At 38.9% G+C, this 14,163-nt stretch overlaps 1 protein-coding gene across 5 annotated transcripts in view; it reads right to left on the reverse strand.

The window, feature by feature from the left end:
* The window catches only part of KIF16B (kinesin family member 16B), a 92,102-nt gene that overhangs the window by 73,075 nt on the left and 4,864 nt on the right, over positions 1-14,163 (reverse strand). For 4 of the 5 annotated variants that reach the window (XM_035110049.2, XM_035110047.2, XM_035110045.2 and 1 more), the window contains exons 2-12: positions 13,889-13,958; positions 12,730-12,843; positions 11,705-11,821; positions 10,863-10,960; positions 9,248-9,357; positions 7,763-7,905; positions 6,567-6,735; positions 6,332-6,463; positions 4,865-5,040; positions 4,045-4,110; positions 1,194-1,253 (exon numbers count right to left, since the gene is read on the reverse strand). In XM_035110049.2, the coding sequence (XP_034965940.1) occupies positions 1,194-1,253; positions 4,045-4,110; positions 4,865-5,040; positions 6,332-6,463; positions 6,567-6,735; positions 7,763-7,905; positions 9,248-9,357; positions 10,863-10,960; positions 11,705-11,821; positions 12,730-12,843; positions 13,889-13,958 (1,255 nt within the window). Of the gene's footprint in view, positions 1-1,193; positions 1,254-4,044; positions 4,111-4,864; positions 5,041-6,331; positions 6,464-6,566; positions 6,736-7,762; positions 7,906-9,247; positions 9,358-10,862; positions 10,961-11,704; positions 11,822-12,729; positions 12,844-13,888; positions 13,959-14,163 lie in introns of those variants that run through there. The other variant, XM_035110046.2, reaches the window with a different exon arrangement.

Raw genomic sequence — 14,163 nt, forward strand, 5'->3', positions numbered from 1 at the left:
TGCAATTGAAAGTACAGGGGGAGCCAATATAAGCTCCAGAAAGCCAGCTTTTCCAGCTGTTTTATGCTGCAGAAGCAGTATATTTTACAGCGTACACTTAAAGTTTGCTTCTTCCCAGGACACAGAGTTTTAGCATGCAATAGTGAAGTAGAGCAGATAAATTAGTTGATGTTTCCATTTCCCCTAAAGCAACCGTGTTGTACAGATCCAAGCTAAAATATGAAACATAAGCTAGTTACACATGACTGGCACATCAAACTTGGGTGGAGGGGGAAAGAAATCAAATGAGGGATGCAAGGCTTTGGGGGGGGGGGAACAGCACCATGAGACTGAGAAATTACTTTCAGTAAGAGACGATCGCATTGTTTAAAAAGCCTTCTTTTGAAGGGGGGGAAAAACCCTCACGAAATTCTGAAGTATGTGAATATTCTAATTCCCAATTCAATATCTGGGCAGAAATTACACAAATTCTGTCGCACCATCTGCCAGGCAGTTTTCAGTTCAACACTGAATTCCAGACTGCGTACTTTATTTTGAAGTATAATATCCCTGGGTCATTGACAAGTCCGTTAACGCCACACGTACAAAAAGTGAGCTGCTTAAGTTTCTATGAAATGTCACTATGTTGGAGTGGCTGTGTGTGAGGAAGCAGGTTCAGTATGTCCCAGATTTGAAAAGGAACTACAGTTCAGTAAGTCACATTTAAATGCATGGTATCCACGCAGAGACAAAATTAATGAATCCCTTAAATCTGTCTATACCTACCGTATTCAAACCTTTTACCACATTTGAAAAGTCAAGACTCCTTTCCAGAAAACAACAGAGTAATTTCCATAAGTAACCATTACTGGGTTATTTAAGTGTTGAGCAGAAAATATGAATAAACCAGATTGCATGAAAGTCTTGACCACTTTTAAAGATTTTATTAATTTGATATCCTGAAAACTTGCATGTTTGCTTTAAATGCTTCCTCACATTCTTCCTCTCTTAAGCTTTTAACATAAACTCTTTCATAAGGGAGAATTTTTAGTAAGAATTAAGGACTCTACTTTTTACTTTCATGATGTTGCACTATACCCTGTAAAAGACTATGCACTACAAGGTGTAAGTAAATTCAATAAACACAAAATACAGGAGCCCATTTTTAACACATTTAGATTTAAAAAATCAAGAAGCATTTAGATAACCCTTACTTTTAGAATATTTTGGGTTTCATTCCACTTGTTGGTCCACTCTTTAGTAAGCTCTTGCACCTACAAGAAAAACCAAAGTATTATTCACAAATAAAACCCAGAGTTTTAATTTTCACACTTTTTCTGTCTCTTCTCCAGGGACATCAGCATAGCCAACTAGAAGCTCACATTTATTCATTTATGCCTGCATCCCAGTTCTCCTGCATTAAAAAGCAAAACACATACAAACGTGGTTCTGATTCTGTTCTATTTTTAGGGTACAATATTCAAGAAAAAGAATATTCAATTAAAAGAAAAAAGGCTTTCATTTTTCTACTGAAACATGGGGAATAGAGTGTTTAATCCATACAACCAATTAATTATTGCATTAAATTATAGACTATCATAGAGTACAGGGAGAAATTCCAGTCATTACGCTTGCATTAATTATCATGAATCAATCATGCAACATACTAATGAGGTTAACAAAAGATAATAAAAAAGCACTCGATATACTTCCTGCATAGAAATATATTTCTGAACAGGGTAAGGATTGATTCCTGCAAGATAATGAATAATACATTCCATTTTGCATCCATTGTGAAGTTTTTCGTTTTGAACTATGTTCACAACAGTTAGTAGCAAACATAATCTTATTTTTCCCAGGGAGGCATGCAGACATATGTTTTGACTTCTTTCTCACCCCTCTTTGAAAAAAAAGACAAGTTAATGAAATGGTATTTATTTAATTGCTCTAACTTTTGACATTTGCCAGTATTGGACATCAAAGTTTGACTGCAACTATGAGGGACATTTTGGAGAGGTTAGGCTTCCAAGGGAAATGATAATGGATAGATCTGAGAAGCGGGAGCCGACATATTGGCCACTTTACTCAGTTGATATTTTTAATCAGGTTTTCTTAAGAATTGTCTTTGCCCCATGAATGCCATTTCACACTTTACCCAGAGGCAAGCATGATATAGCAAAAGAGGATACATTCAGGAGGGAACAAAAGCGAATCGGAGCTTTGAACTGAGTATGAATACATGAAACCTAAGTTTTCAACCCATTTTGTCTCGGTCACATTTCATGCTATGTTTTCAAAAGTCATTTTTAACTATGGTTTCATGCAAGAGTGGCTAACTTGTCTCTCCAAATGCCACAAGTATGAGGGCGACATGGTCTAACACAGACACCCACAAATGCACATCACACTCAATGTACACACGGCGCTGGAAGAAGAGGGTTCCCGATGGAGATTCAAATCACCCTACTGCTGGGCCATTGGGAAAGGTGTAAACCTCTCCTCTGAGCTGTGCTGCAATGGGGTTAGGGCTGGCTGACCATCTGCACTGGCTTGATGGAATAAATCCAGCCTGAGGGCTCACCAACCCTAGATAGTGAGACATGAAGAAACCTAACCTCCTCTCAAGCTTGTAATTAAGAGTAGTTTGGGAGATTTTGCTTCCCCTTTTGGTTACCGTCTGAACATGGAATTGTGGTTAACATTAACTATGATTGGTTTAAACCAGTGTCTCCCAAACTTGGATCCCCTGCTGTTTTCGGACTACAATCCCCATCATCCCTGACCACAGGTCTTGCTAGCTAGGGATCATGGGAGTTGTAGTCCAAAAAACCAGCCAGAGACTCAAGTTTGGGAAATACAGATTTAAACCAAAGTCAACTTTAGAAATTATAGTTCAAAGTTAGCTTATTTTAAACTAACCATAGTTAATGTTAACCACAGTTTGTCTGTTCAGGTGATGTATCAAACTGAAGCTATGCAAAAGCACAAGCAGTATATACACGTTTTACAAAAGCTAAACATCCCATTTGTGAATATATTGAATTCTTTCCCTTCTACCCATCCTACTGGAAAAAGCAACAATCATGGAGCCTTAAGAGCCTATAGGACAAGGCTGTGTGTATTCCCCATGATTTCACAAGAACACAGGGAACTTTGAATGAGTTATTGGCTGTACTGTACATAATTCAGTTTCCTGTGAATCCAACCTTTCGTTTATTTTATAAAAGGTGAGAGCAAAGTCTCAGAAGTCAGAAGATTCCCAGTGGTCAAAGGATTCAGCTCCAGTGTCCTATGTAGCTTCTTGCCTCTTCTCACAAATAGTAGAAGCAAATATCTACTTATGCAAAGTGTTTTCATAATTTGTACAGGCCCCTGAATTCAATTCAGGATTTAGGTTACTTTGACTCCAAATTTTTGTGTACAAATTTCATGTAGCCCAGTTTAAGGGCTTTGGAAGTCAATTTGAAGCAAGATTTGGTACGCCTATTGCTGGATGGTAATTCTGTGAGCAAGCAGTGATTTGGGAGAAGCCCTGCACCAAGATTGGTGCTAAAATTTAAACTACTCCTTCAGGCACCCAGCACCCCACTACCATAGTAGAAGTAGAATGAAAGTAGTGGGAAATGTGTCCTAAGTTCTCTGAGTTCACAACTATTCCTTTGAAAGACTGACACACTTAGCAAAATGTAGTACCAGCAGAAAACGTAAGGGAGTGTACATTAAGAATTAGAGCAAAACTACTGTACATTACTATACATGGAAACATGTGTGACTTTAGCTCAGCAGTTCGTTTTGTGTTTCTTTCTTTGTGTTTTTCCCCCAGAAAAGCACTTCTGGATGGGAAAACTATGAGCACATAGCAGTTTGAATTCAAAATATTTTCCTCTCCTGTTTTTATTCTATTTTATTTATGGATTTTTAATTGTTTTATATATTCTACAAGCTGCCCTAACCATGTTTACTGCAGTACAGCGTATCAATCACCTTAAAACAGAATGCATAACTTTAAACCCGCAAATCTGCCAAGAATTCAGACACAGATGAAGTGTTTGAACTAAAACTTACTCTGGCTTCATTCTGTTGAAGCTTTTCTTCCATACTTAGGGCTGTTGGAGAATCCAAAAGTGCAATCTAGGTGAAGCAGACAAAATAAACATTAAAGATATACAAACAAAAGATAGCCTACAATGCAATATTATTGATTTCTATTTAAGAATTAAGTATTGTTGGGTTCAATGAGTCTTACTCTCAGGGACATGCATAGGACTGCAGCCTTATACTGCAATTTTAGGCCACTGTCCTTAGCCATAGATCAATAGGTCTTAGCATGCCATAAGTGGAAGTTATCTAGGAGTAATGATTCTCAAAAGAATCATTAAAACAATTTGTTTTTATTTGAAAAACAGGATCATTGTTTGCTGGCTGCAGATTGTTCTCCAGCTCTCGCACTGCACCTCACAGAAGACAGATGTTTCTATACAAGTCAATGAGTTTCTAGGTCTTTCAGGAAACTTGCATACAAGAAGCTTGAAAACATCCACAAATGACGTAATTCCTTTAAAGTCCATACAAATTCTACATCCTCCTCCTAAGCACTCTCTGGCTTCTGTCCAAAGTAAAAAAAACCAGGTAGAACAGGTCTGCTGGGGACTAATTTTCTTTGTGCTGCTTCTCCTACATCACTCAGTCCCTTGTCCTGCTTCACGCACCCAAACAGTGCTTTGTCCTGTTTTCTTCTCTAACCTGGCATTCCAGCTTGTCTTCCTTCTCCCCGATTATCGTGTGTGTGTGTGTGTGTGTGTGTGTGTGTGTCTAAAATCCTTAAGAAACAGAAACAGATGGTGTCACTCAAAGAAACTACTCATGTCTCAAGTGCAAAGCTAACCTGATTCCCTTGAGCAAGCAGAGTTTTCAACCGGGCTATTTCAGCTCGAAGCTCACGAATTAGCTTGACGTTTGGATCCTCGTTAATTGTAGGCTTATTGATTATGTTTTTAGCTCGGTTTGCATAGCGAAGGGTGCTTAAGGTTTCTCCGTAATTGACATCAGCAGGTGAAATAGCTAAGGAAAGTGAATTCAAAATTAGGTTATACGAACATATATCATTTAGAAATCTTAGAAACCCTGTGTGGGTGGAGAGAAAGCAAATGGTATGCTGCACTGTTGTGAGTAGGATGGCATTTTAGGGGGGAAATACTGCATTAATTTGGTTCACAGTTTCATTACGTAGCATTAAATATCCCACCATTCCAATTTTCTTTGACGACCAAGGGAGCTGTCCCGCAAAATATGATACACCGTAATTTGGACATTATCTAAACCAGGGGTCAGCAACCTTTTTCAGCAGGGGGCCGGTCCACTGTTCCTCAGACCTTGAGGGGGGGACAACTATATTTTGGGGGTGTGTGAAAAAATTCCTATGCCCCACAAATAACCCAGAGCTGCAATTTAAATAAAAGCACAAATTCTACTCATGTAAAAACACCAGGCAGGTCCCACAAGCAACCCAGAGATGCATTTTAAATAAAGGGACACATTCTACTCATGTAAAAACATGCTGATTCCCAGACCATCCACGGGCCGGATTGAAAAGGCGATTGGGCCGCATCCAGCCCCAGGCCTTAGGTTGCCTACTCCTGATCTAAACAAGCAAAGAATCTTGCAGCATCTTAAAAGACTAAAAAAAAAGTGCCTGAGGATTTCTAATAAAGACAAAGGTGGTTTGTTCTCTGCCTTGTTTCCAACAGTGAAACAAGTTCACTTGTCCCTCCCAGAGGCAGACACTGCTCAGAGTTGATGGCCCAGACCTGCCTCTTGCCTATGAATTGAGAGCGAAGCCTCATGGCTAGTGGAAGTGCCCAAAGCACACATGATGCTCTTCCTCCAGTACCCTTTTTGCAACAGGCAGACCCAGACTTCAAGGCTGAGTGTAGGGCATTCACATTGACCTTTTGGGGGAACCTCCTCAAAGCCTTAAGAGGGGGGCTTGGGAAACCCCCTCTTAAGTTGTCCAACAACCGGTATGGGTTTCAACTGCACCTCCCCTGAGATGGATACAGGTAGCAGGATCTCACTATTTATCTTCCCAAGATCTGCACAGTGGAAGAGCTGAGTGTTACATCCCTTGAATATGTGCTCTCAGATGCCCTGCACTGTGTACTGACTCTGCTTTCATCTCTCCCCTCTCCCGGCAGGATATTATTCAAGCTTTGTTGTGAAGACAGCCCCATTAAAAATAGCAAACAGCAATATTGCTTAATGAGCCACTTGTAATGCCAATCAATTGGATGTATAGATAACCTTTTTAAAAAGGCAAAGCATTGGGAATTAAGGTAATTCAGCACACACTCACTTGCAATCATTATTGTTTTAGAGTTTCCTCCTAGGCTATCTTTCAAAAGCCATGTCAAAACTGAATCCCTGTAAGGCACAAATACTTGCTTCTTCTTTGTAAGGGGGTTTGAGGCATCCTGAGATAAATCAGCTGTAAAAGAGCAAAACAATAAGGCAACATTACCATTAGAGAGGGCTGGATAACAAGTTTGGTACTCAATCAAGTCGATAAATTAAAATAAACAGAGGCTTACCTAAGGCAGAAATTACATTTCCCAGAGTAACTAGGGATTTGTTAATATTTCCTCCTTCTTTTAATCTGACACCTGTAGCTCCAGTAGCATCTGCTCTCTCACTTCCAGCAAGGTCTACCAAATGTATTTTGCTAACTGTCTCACATGGCATTTCATCATCAAACTTTGCCTACAGAAAAACAAGATGTTGGTCTATATTGGAAGTCTAAGAAGAAAGGAGGAACAGTTTCTATTTCTGTTTCTCAGTTGTAGTAGAAATACAGAAAGACTATAGTACAACTATACTATATCATTTGCACAGTAGTTCTTTTCTATACATACAAGTAATTTACACACGTGAAATCAGTTTCCTTTTCCAAGACACATAAGTGCCAGAGAAACTGGTGTGAAATGACCTGAAATTCAATATCCTCAACATAAATATTTCCATTTTGCAGGCATTGGGAGTATTGTTGTTGACACATAGAATTCCCATGAATAAAGTTGCATTCCAAGTCTGTCAAGATGAGAAAGTAATTCACAATTGTGTTCTTCCTACTTTTCTAAATAACAGTTTAAAAAAATCAAGTTGTGCAGGTTGGGTGGAGAATTATACTAGGTAAAAGGGGAGGGGGTATTAATTTCTCCTCCCTTAGAGCCACTCCCTAAATCAAATGTATAGCTCTGCAAGCCAAATTGAAAGCAACAGTTAAAAAACCTGGGAGATCCTGTCAGATGCTCCATCACAGCAGAGCTTCAGAAACTCATTCTCCTGTCAACATTTTTGTGTTGGATCAGGTGAGAAAGTGTGTGTCCCCTCCCCAACAAAAAGTGCTCATAACCAGAACATATACATCTTTTATTAGAAGTAAAACTGTCTTGTGAACTGCCCTCAGATCTTTTGATGAAGGGCAGTGTATAAATCAATTAAACAAACAAATAAAAACAATTTAATAATAAACCTAGAGTCTAATAGAGTTACATCTAAAAACGTTTCAGCCAAAGCACTTCTCATTTTTTAAATACTGCATTAAGCACGTACATCTCCTTTCCAGATTTCCTTTGAGGTGGGGCTTGGCAAATTCCCACTATTTAATCCAACAAGGACTGAAAGGTCATATTTCAAGTCCCTTTTCAAATTTAGTTGAAGCTGAATTTGATTTGCACCTAAATTTGAGAAATGTCAACAATTCATTGAGAGCTGCTCCTTTTTGTACCTGAGTGAAGTTGACGGTGAAAATGGCATGGGATCGGCTGCTGACATCGTTCATTCCAGTCGCAGCAGTGGTCCGGTTTATGTTTCCTGCTTCCATAAGTTCTTCTACATCACCATAATTTTGTACTAAGTGTTTGGACAAGTCTGAGGAAAACACAAACACAAGCCAACAGTTACGAGGACTGCAACCTTTAACCAACTAATAGTGTTTAATCCACTGAAGTGGCGTTCCCCAGCTCATCAGGCAACATCTTTTTAAAGTTATCCGTATCTTTGAAATAACTATTTCTAAATGCAGCTGATGCTGGAGACAATCTGAGAAGAGAAAGCCTCACATTGCCATGAGGTGGCAATACAGTGGTACCTCGGTTCCCGAACATAATCCATTCCAGAAGACTGTTCGACTTCCGAAATGTTCGAAAACTGAGGTGCAAAGGGTTCAATGGAGAAAATCGAAAACACACAGCAGAAGCAGTTTGACTTCCGAGGCGCATTCGAAAGGGTTTTTGGCATTTGGGTTCCAAAACGTTCTGCTTCCGAGATGCTCGAAACCCGAGGTACAACTGTACTTCTTCTAAATTGGCACTTACTGCAACAGATTCATGAACCACCTGAAAGCAAAGTTTTGGATGCAGGCAAACCGAAGGCTTCCCTTCATGTCACAGAAGGGACTCTGATCCAATGGAGGCTCCTGCTGGAGTAAGGGAGAGGGGGAATTTTTGCCTCTTCCACAGGAGCAGTTTTTGACATGGTAAAGGAAAGCAAAAAATCTGAAAATCATCTCCCCCCCCTTTCTTCCAGTGGAACATCACGTGAATGGCACTCCACACATGACAAGTGTGGATCTAACTCAAAGAAAGCATTTTCCCCCCTTCTAAAATGGCAATTGGGTAGTCATATGCAAATGTATTGATTTAACTTATTTGAATGACTAAAATGTATTCAACTGACAAACAGCGCTAAGGATTGTGAAGTTAAAGAAAAGTGTATATGGGGAAACTGATATTGTCCTTTTTTCTATTGCAAAATAGTGCAGAAGCTGCATGGCAAGCTTGAATTGGCCGTATTTATTTTAGCGGAAGACATACTGCTAGACACGTTAAACATACAGAATGTCAACCTGAAGAGAAATCTGCAGTCTTCCTAAACATTGTGTACTCTCAGGATGCTATAGCATAAATTGGAAGGGGATGGATTAAGACAATTAGGTTCTAATAAGTACTCTTCCATCACAGGTGCCTTTGATTTATAAGTGAGACCCACCATTAGTCTCAATTAGTAGGACGTCACACTCCAGAAGAAACCTTTAAAATTTTCATTGTAACTGGTGACAAGCTACACACAAATTAGCGCACCCAAACAGGGTTCATAGACTTTTATAACTTCGTTTACACTGGCCTTCAATTTACAACAAAGACAAATTTATACAATTAAACCTACAACTGGACGTCCAACAAACAGAAGCATTCAGCTCTTTAAATCCCACCTTCAACATAAGGACCTTCTTTTGGATGCTCACGAATTCTTAAGTTATTGGTTTTTGTAGACTTGCGCCTCAATAAATCTCTGACACGTTCATTATATATTTCCAGGTAACTGAAACAAATATACTTTAATCAGAAGATAGTCCGAGTTTAAACGCCTATCCATTAAAATGAATCTCACATAAGCACAACCTTCATATGTGCATTTAAGAACATAAAGAGTCCAAGGCCCATCAAGTCTAGCATCTTGTTCTCACAGTGGCCAACCTATGGCCAAAACTAATCATGATTCACAGTGGAATACCATTTTAATCACAGTACACAGCACTCTATTGGGTCTCATTGGCTCTTAGGTATAGGGCAGTGGGATGGCAGATATTGAAATAATTCAAAGTTATTGGTTAGAGGGTTCCTGACTGAAACTGTATAAAAGGTCAGTCACAGCATTGTCCAGGAGCAATGTGGTCTAGCAGTAAGCAGAAGAAGAGGTGAATCACTAAAGACAGACAGTGCAGAGAAAACTCCTAGATAGCTTCTGGCCAGAGTGACAGCAGAAGCCAAAGTTGGCCTCAGGAAGCAAGAAGACTTCTGTGGATGCAACAGTGTGACATCTTCTTGGCTCTGTCCTGATATTCAAGTCCCTGACCAGAAAGAGGATTTCAGGGGAAGCTGAAGCAAGCCTGCCAAAGAAAGCATATGTTCCCAGAAGCTGAAAGCTGATTGTGAGTGACAGCTGGGAGACTCTGTTCATCCTTGCACTGGCCCAGCTAAGTCCCTGACCAGGGAGAAAAAAACTTCTTGTCCTCTAGGAGAGCTAACCGGGATGATGTTAGAAACAGTACACATTTAATGTCAAGCACTGCTGAAGCATTTTTTTCACATCTTTTCCTCTTTGGCTAATTAAACAGTCTATGGCCTTTTGTTTGTTACATTGTTGTTGTTGTTGTTGTTGTTGTTGTTGTTGTTGTTGTTGTTTTATGTTGTAAACCGCCCTGTGGTAAAGGGCTATCTAGAAATGTATTAAATTAATATAAACAAACAAACAAACAAACATATGATTGCGGTATGACATTAATCTGATCTATTACTGATTTATTATTTTCTATAAATAAAGGTTGATAAATATAAATATTTGCTTTTTATGGGGATGAGATGTGAATGGGGATAAGATGTTGGGGTGGCAGCAAGATTGCAAGGGATAAAGAACTAGAGCATGTTTACAGCACATTTGAGGAAGGATTAGTCAACCAGATCCTCAACACTTCGGGAAGGTTCGGTAGGATTAAAGAATTCTCCCCCTCCATCTTCCACATTTGGTGTCACTGAAATTAGGTATAACACCCACACTCTTCGCGGGATCTTAAATGGAATAGGAATAATAAGCAGGCCTTTCAAATAGCCATATGGTTAAAAGTAATGTAATCCAGACTGAAGTCCTATATGAAATCTTTGCTTTGTAACTGTTTAGTTCCCGCTTCCTCCCAAAGGAACATGGCCTGTGAACTTCTCCGATGAACTAACCACCAATGAGCTGAGACATGGATAAGAAAAAGGAAGGCAAAGACAGTCAAAACAACTTTGGTTGTATACAGCCATGCAACTGCTACACAAGCATACCTGACCTCTGTCCGAAAAGAGGCTTCATTCCATCTTGTTTTTTCATTTATTCGGTTGAATAATCCTTCACAAATCCGAGGTATTAAACCGAGATCTCCCTGCAACAATGAGAGCCATTGTCATACTGCACTCTGTTTAATGCAGCCATCACAATCTGAAAAAACCACTGACAGAATATTCAAAGCCATAGGAATTTAGCTCCAGTCATGGAACTGGGCGTTCTCTGCTCCCCTCTATGCACCCCTGTTGTCCCGTGAGTCCTGAAAATGGGCTCCATAGAGTTGCTGAAACAAAAGCAAAAGCAGTGTGCAGCAAAGGAGCACTGGCAAAAAGTACACTTTTCCTTTCTGTTTATGAAAGGGCTCCTTCCATTTGTGGGAGACTACTTTCTGGCCCAGTTTAGAGAGTGTATCTCAGGCAGATTTAAAAATAAATAAATAAAATGAATTGGCAAATATGAATTAGTCTACCAGGTTTATATCATGCTGCTTGAGATTAAGCTTTGTGCCAGGAAGCATGCATCTTCTGCTTCCCGAGTATAAAATTTGGGGGAGCCATGATGTTCACATCTGCATTAAGCATGCCAAGCTAAAATTAAATATAATGCAACTGGCTTGTACATTCTTTCCTATATCTGTGCACAACCAAATTAGGCCTTGCTAAACATCAACATTCCTTTAAATTATTCTCTTCAATCCAGAATTGCTAGAAAAATATGGTGGTTCCTTGTAACAATTTAGAATATACGTTGCTCATCTTATATACATAGAAGAAAAGCAGCACACTTTTAAAAGGCGTGCATTTCTACAGAGTAAAGTAGAATTCTGAGAAGCTTTACGTACAGCATTTCCCATCATAGTATATGACTTCCCAGATCCAGTCTGTCCATATGCAAAAATACAAGCATTATAACCTTCAAAAGCAGATTTGAGGACATCGCTGCCAAGGTTCTTAAATACCTGGGGAAATAAGAACAGAAGGAGACTAGCAATGTTTCATAATATAATTAAAAGCAGAAGTTTTAGTTTGTTCTCCTCAGTAGAGTATCACAACATACTATAGGAACTGCTCCCTTACTGAAGTGCTGACGAAAGATGATCAGTTCAAGTGTTTATGAAAAAATAGTACGGTAATTCTGTGGGTACTCAAACAATCTACACAGGTACACCTTAAGATATATATGATACTGCAAAACATTAGTTTGGGATTTCTTTCCAAAGGCCACTTACTACTACTTCATTTTACTAGAAAACCAACCAGTATGAGATATCAAAAGTATTTCCCCCCTGAACCAATATAAACACACAAAAATATTGCAGAAGAGTTGTGCCAAATCCAACCTTCACAATTTATCACTCAACAAACTGGATGCAGCCCATCCAGTTTTCCTTCAGAGATTCAGTTTATCTCTTTGCTGGGATCCATTTTTTGTTTTTTTGACCATGCCACATGGAATCACAAACTGTTTTTGCAATTCCCCTCAGGGGTCCCTTCCAACTCTACAATTCTATGATTTGGAGTGCTGCTGTTTGAGACACAAAAGCCCAAAACTTCTGTAGTTCTTTGTGTACCCTGCTTTTGCAGGCTCCCTTGAACTGCAAGAGAATGGCAAGCTACTATGGTAATTTATACCATAGCTTTCATGGTAAATCTACTGTATAAAGGTTTTTTAGCAACTGAATTGTTTAAAATCCTCTCCCTAACATCTATGGGAATCCAAATGTGCAGTTCTTTGTCACTAATCTATTTGTGAGTCATTCTGCGAGCCTTTTTGGCAGGTTAAAGCACTATAAATAAAAATTTTAAAAATGCAGTTTGACATTATATTTTCATTCTGAAAGAGAATTACAGGTTTCTGTCTGCCTACCATTTCCTGAGATGCATAGTGTGGACTTTTTGCATCAGCTGAGAAGTAGGAGAAGTCATATGTGAATGTTTTAGTCCGTTCTCTTCCAAGGTCTCCAGTTCCTCCCTCTGGTATCTAAGAATAAGAATAAGCCAGACTATTACCATATTGCTCACTAAGGTAATAACTACGTATGTTTCCAACATTTCTTCTGAGAGTGCAATACTATTACTGCCAATATATAATAATAATAATTTTATTACTTATATGATTTGATTTAAGCATAAAATAAGCACTTATTGAGCATATGTTAGAAATTGGCAACTGAATAATGTCAAAGTTTAGAATGCTATCCTACTAGGGCAGAATGCTTATTTTTGAACATGGTTGTCATTATTGTTGCAACAAAGTATCTTCAGTTTAAGGTTATAAGAACAAATCAGAAAGTGCATATAAAACATTTCCTAGGAGAGGTTCTGCATATTGCAACCTAAAGGTATCTTCTCTAAAATTGGCACAGGCTGAAAATGCATCGCTTCATAAAATTTGTATCACAATGAAAGGATGCAACACCCGTCCACTTGGATAGTTTTGACACTGTAAACCAACTGTTTGATAGGTGCAATCCCTAGGTTGTATTTATGCATTTATAATAAGCACAAATGCATAGCTTATTTTCAATGCTTTTGTTTTCTTCCTTAATTTTTTTAAAAGTTACCACATCTTAAAAATATTTACAAGCATTCCGGTAGGAATAATTTTCAAGCAAAGCTTTGAGTTTCTTTGAATATTTGAACCGCATTTTGTACACTTTCTTGAATTTTCTCCCTAGTTGTTTCAGTTAAAATACTTTTGGCTATTAGCGAGAAAAACGAGATTAATGCTGCGTTCCTAACCACTGGCTGGAAGCATCAGAGCTTAATAGAATGTTGCAGAAGCGGGGCAAAGTACAAAGGACCGTCGCATGGGGGGGGATCAGAAGAAGCTTTTGCCCACCATTTGGGCCGAAACATCAAGTGCTCTTTGCCAGCAGAGCTCCCCACTAGGTGGAAGGCAGCAGACCTGGGCAGGACTTAATGAAGATTATATCACCACCCCACCCAGACCCCCCTTCATCACAGCGGACTGGGAATCTGGATAGCAAGAAAAATATATTTCTGTGATTGCTTAAAACACTCACCTTCATATTTGTAATTGTTGTTTTATTTTTCTCCATTGAAATAATAAATTTAGCATCCAAATCCTTCTCCCTGTGAAATTAACATATTATAGTAGATTAAGAAACAATTATAGGGAGAATCTGATAGCTGTTGTCAGCAAACTAGTATTTTCCTTAATGCATGCATTCTAACATAAACTCTAGTTACATTTTTCATTGTGGATTTTTGTGAACATTTTCTCGCCTTGGCACCATGGGGGGCACTTTTTTTGCTTTGTATCCAACTTTAAAGTTTC

The sequence above is a fragment of the Zootoca vivipara genome, chromosome 3 (genome assembly GCF_963506605.1).
Source record: "Zootoca vivipara chromosome 3, rZooViv1.1, whole genome shotgun sequence".
NCBI lineage: Eukaryota > Metazoa > Chordata > Lepidosauria > Squamata > Lacertidae > Zootoca > Zootoca vivipara.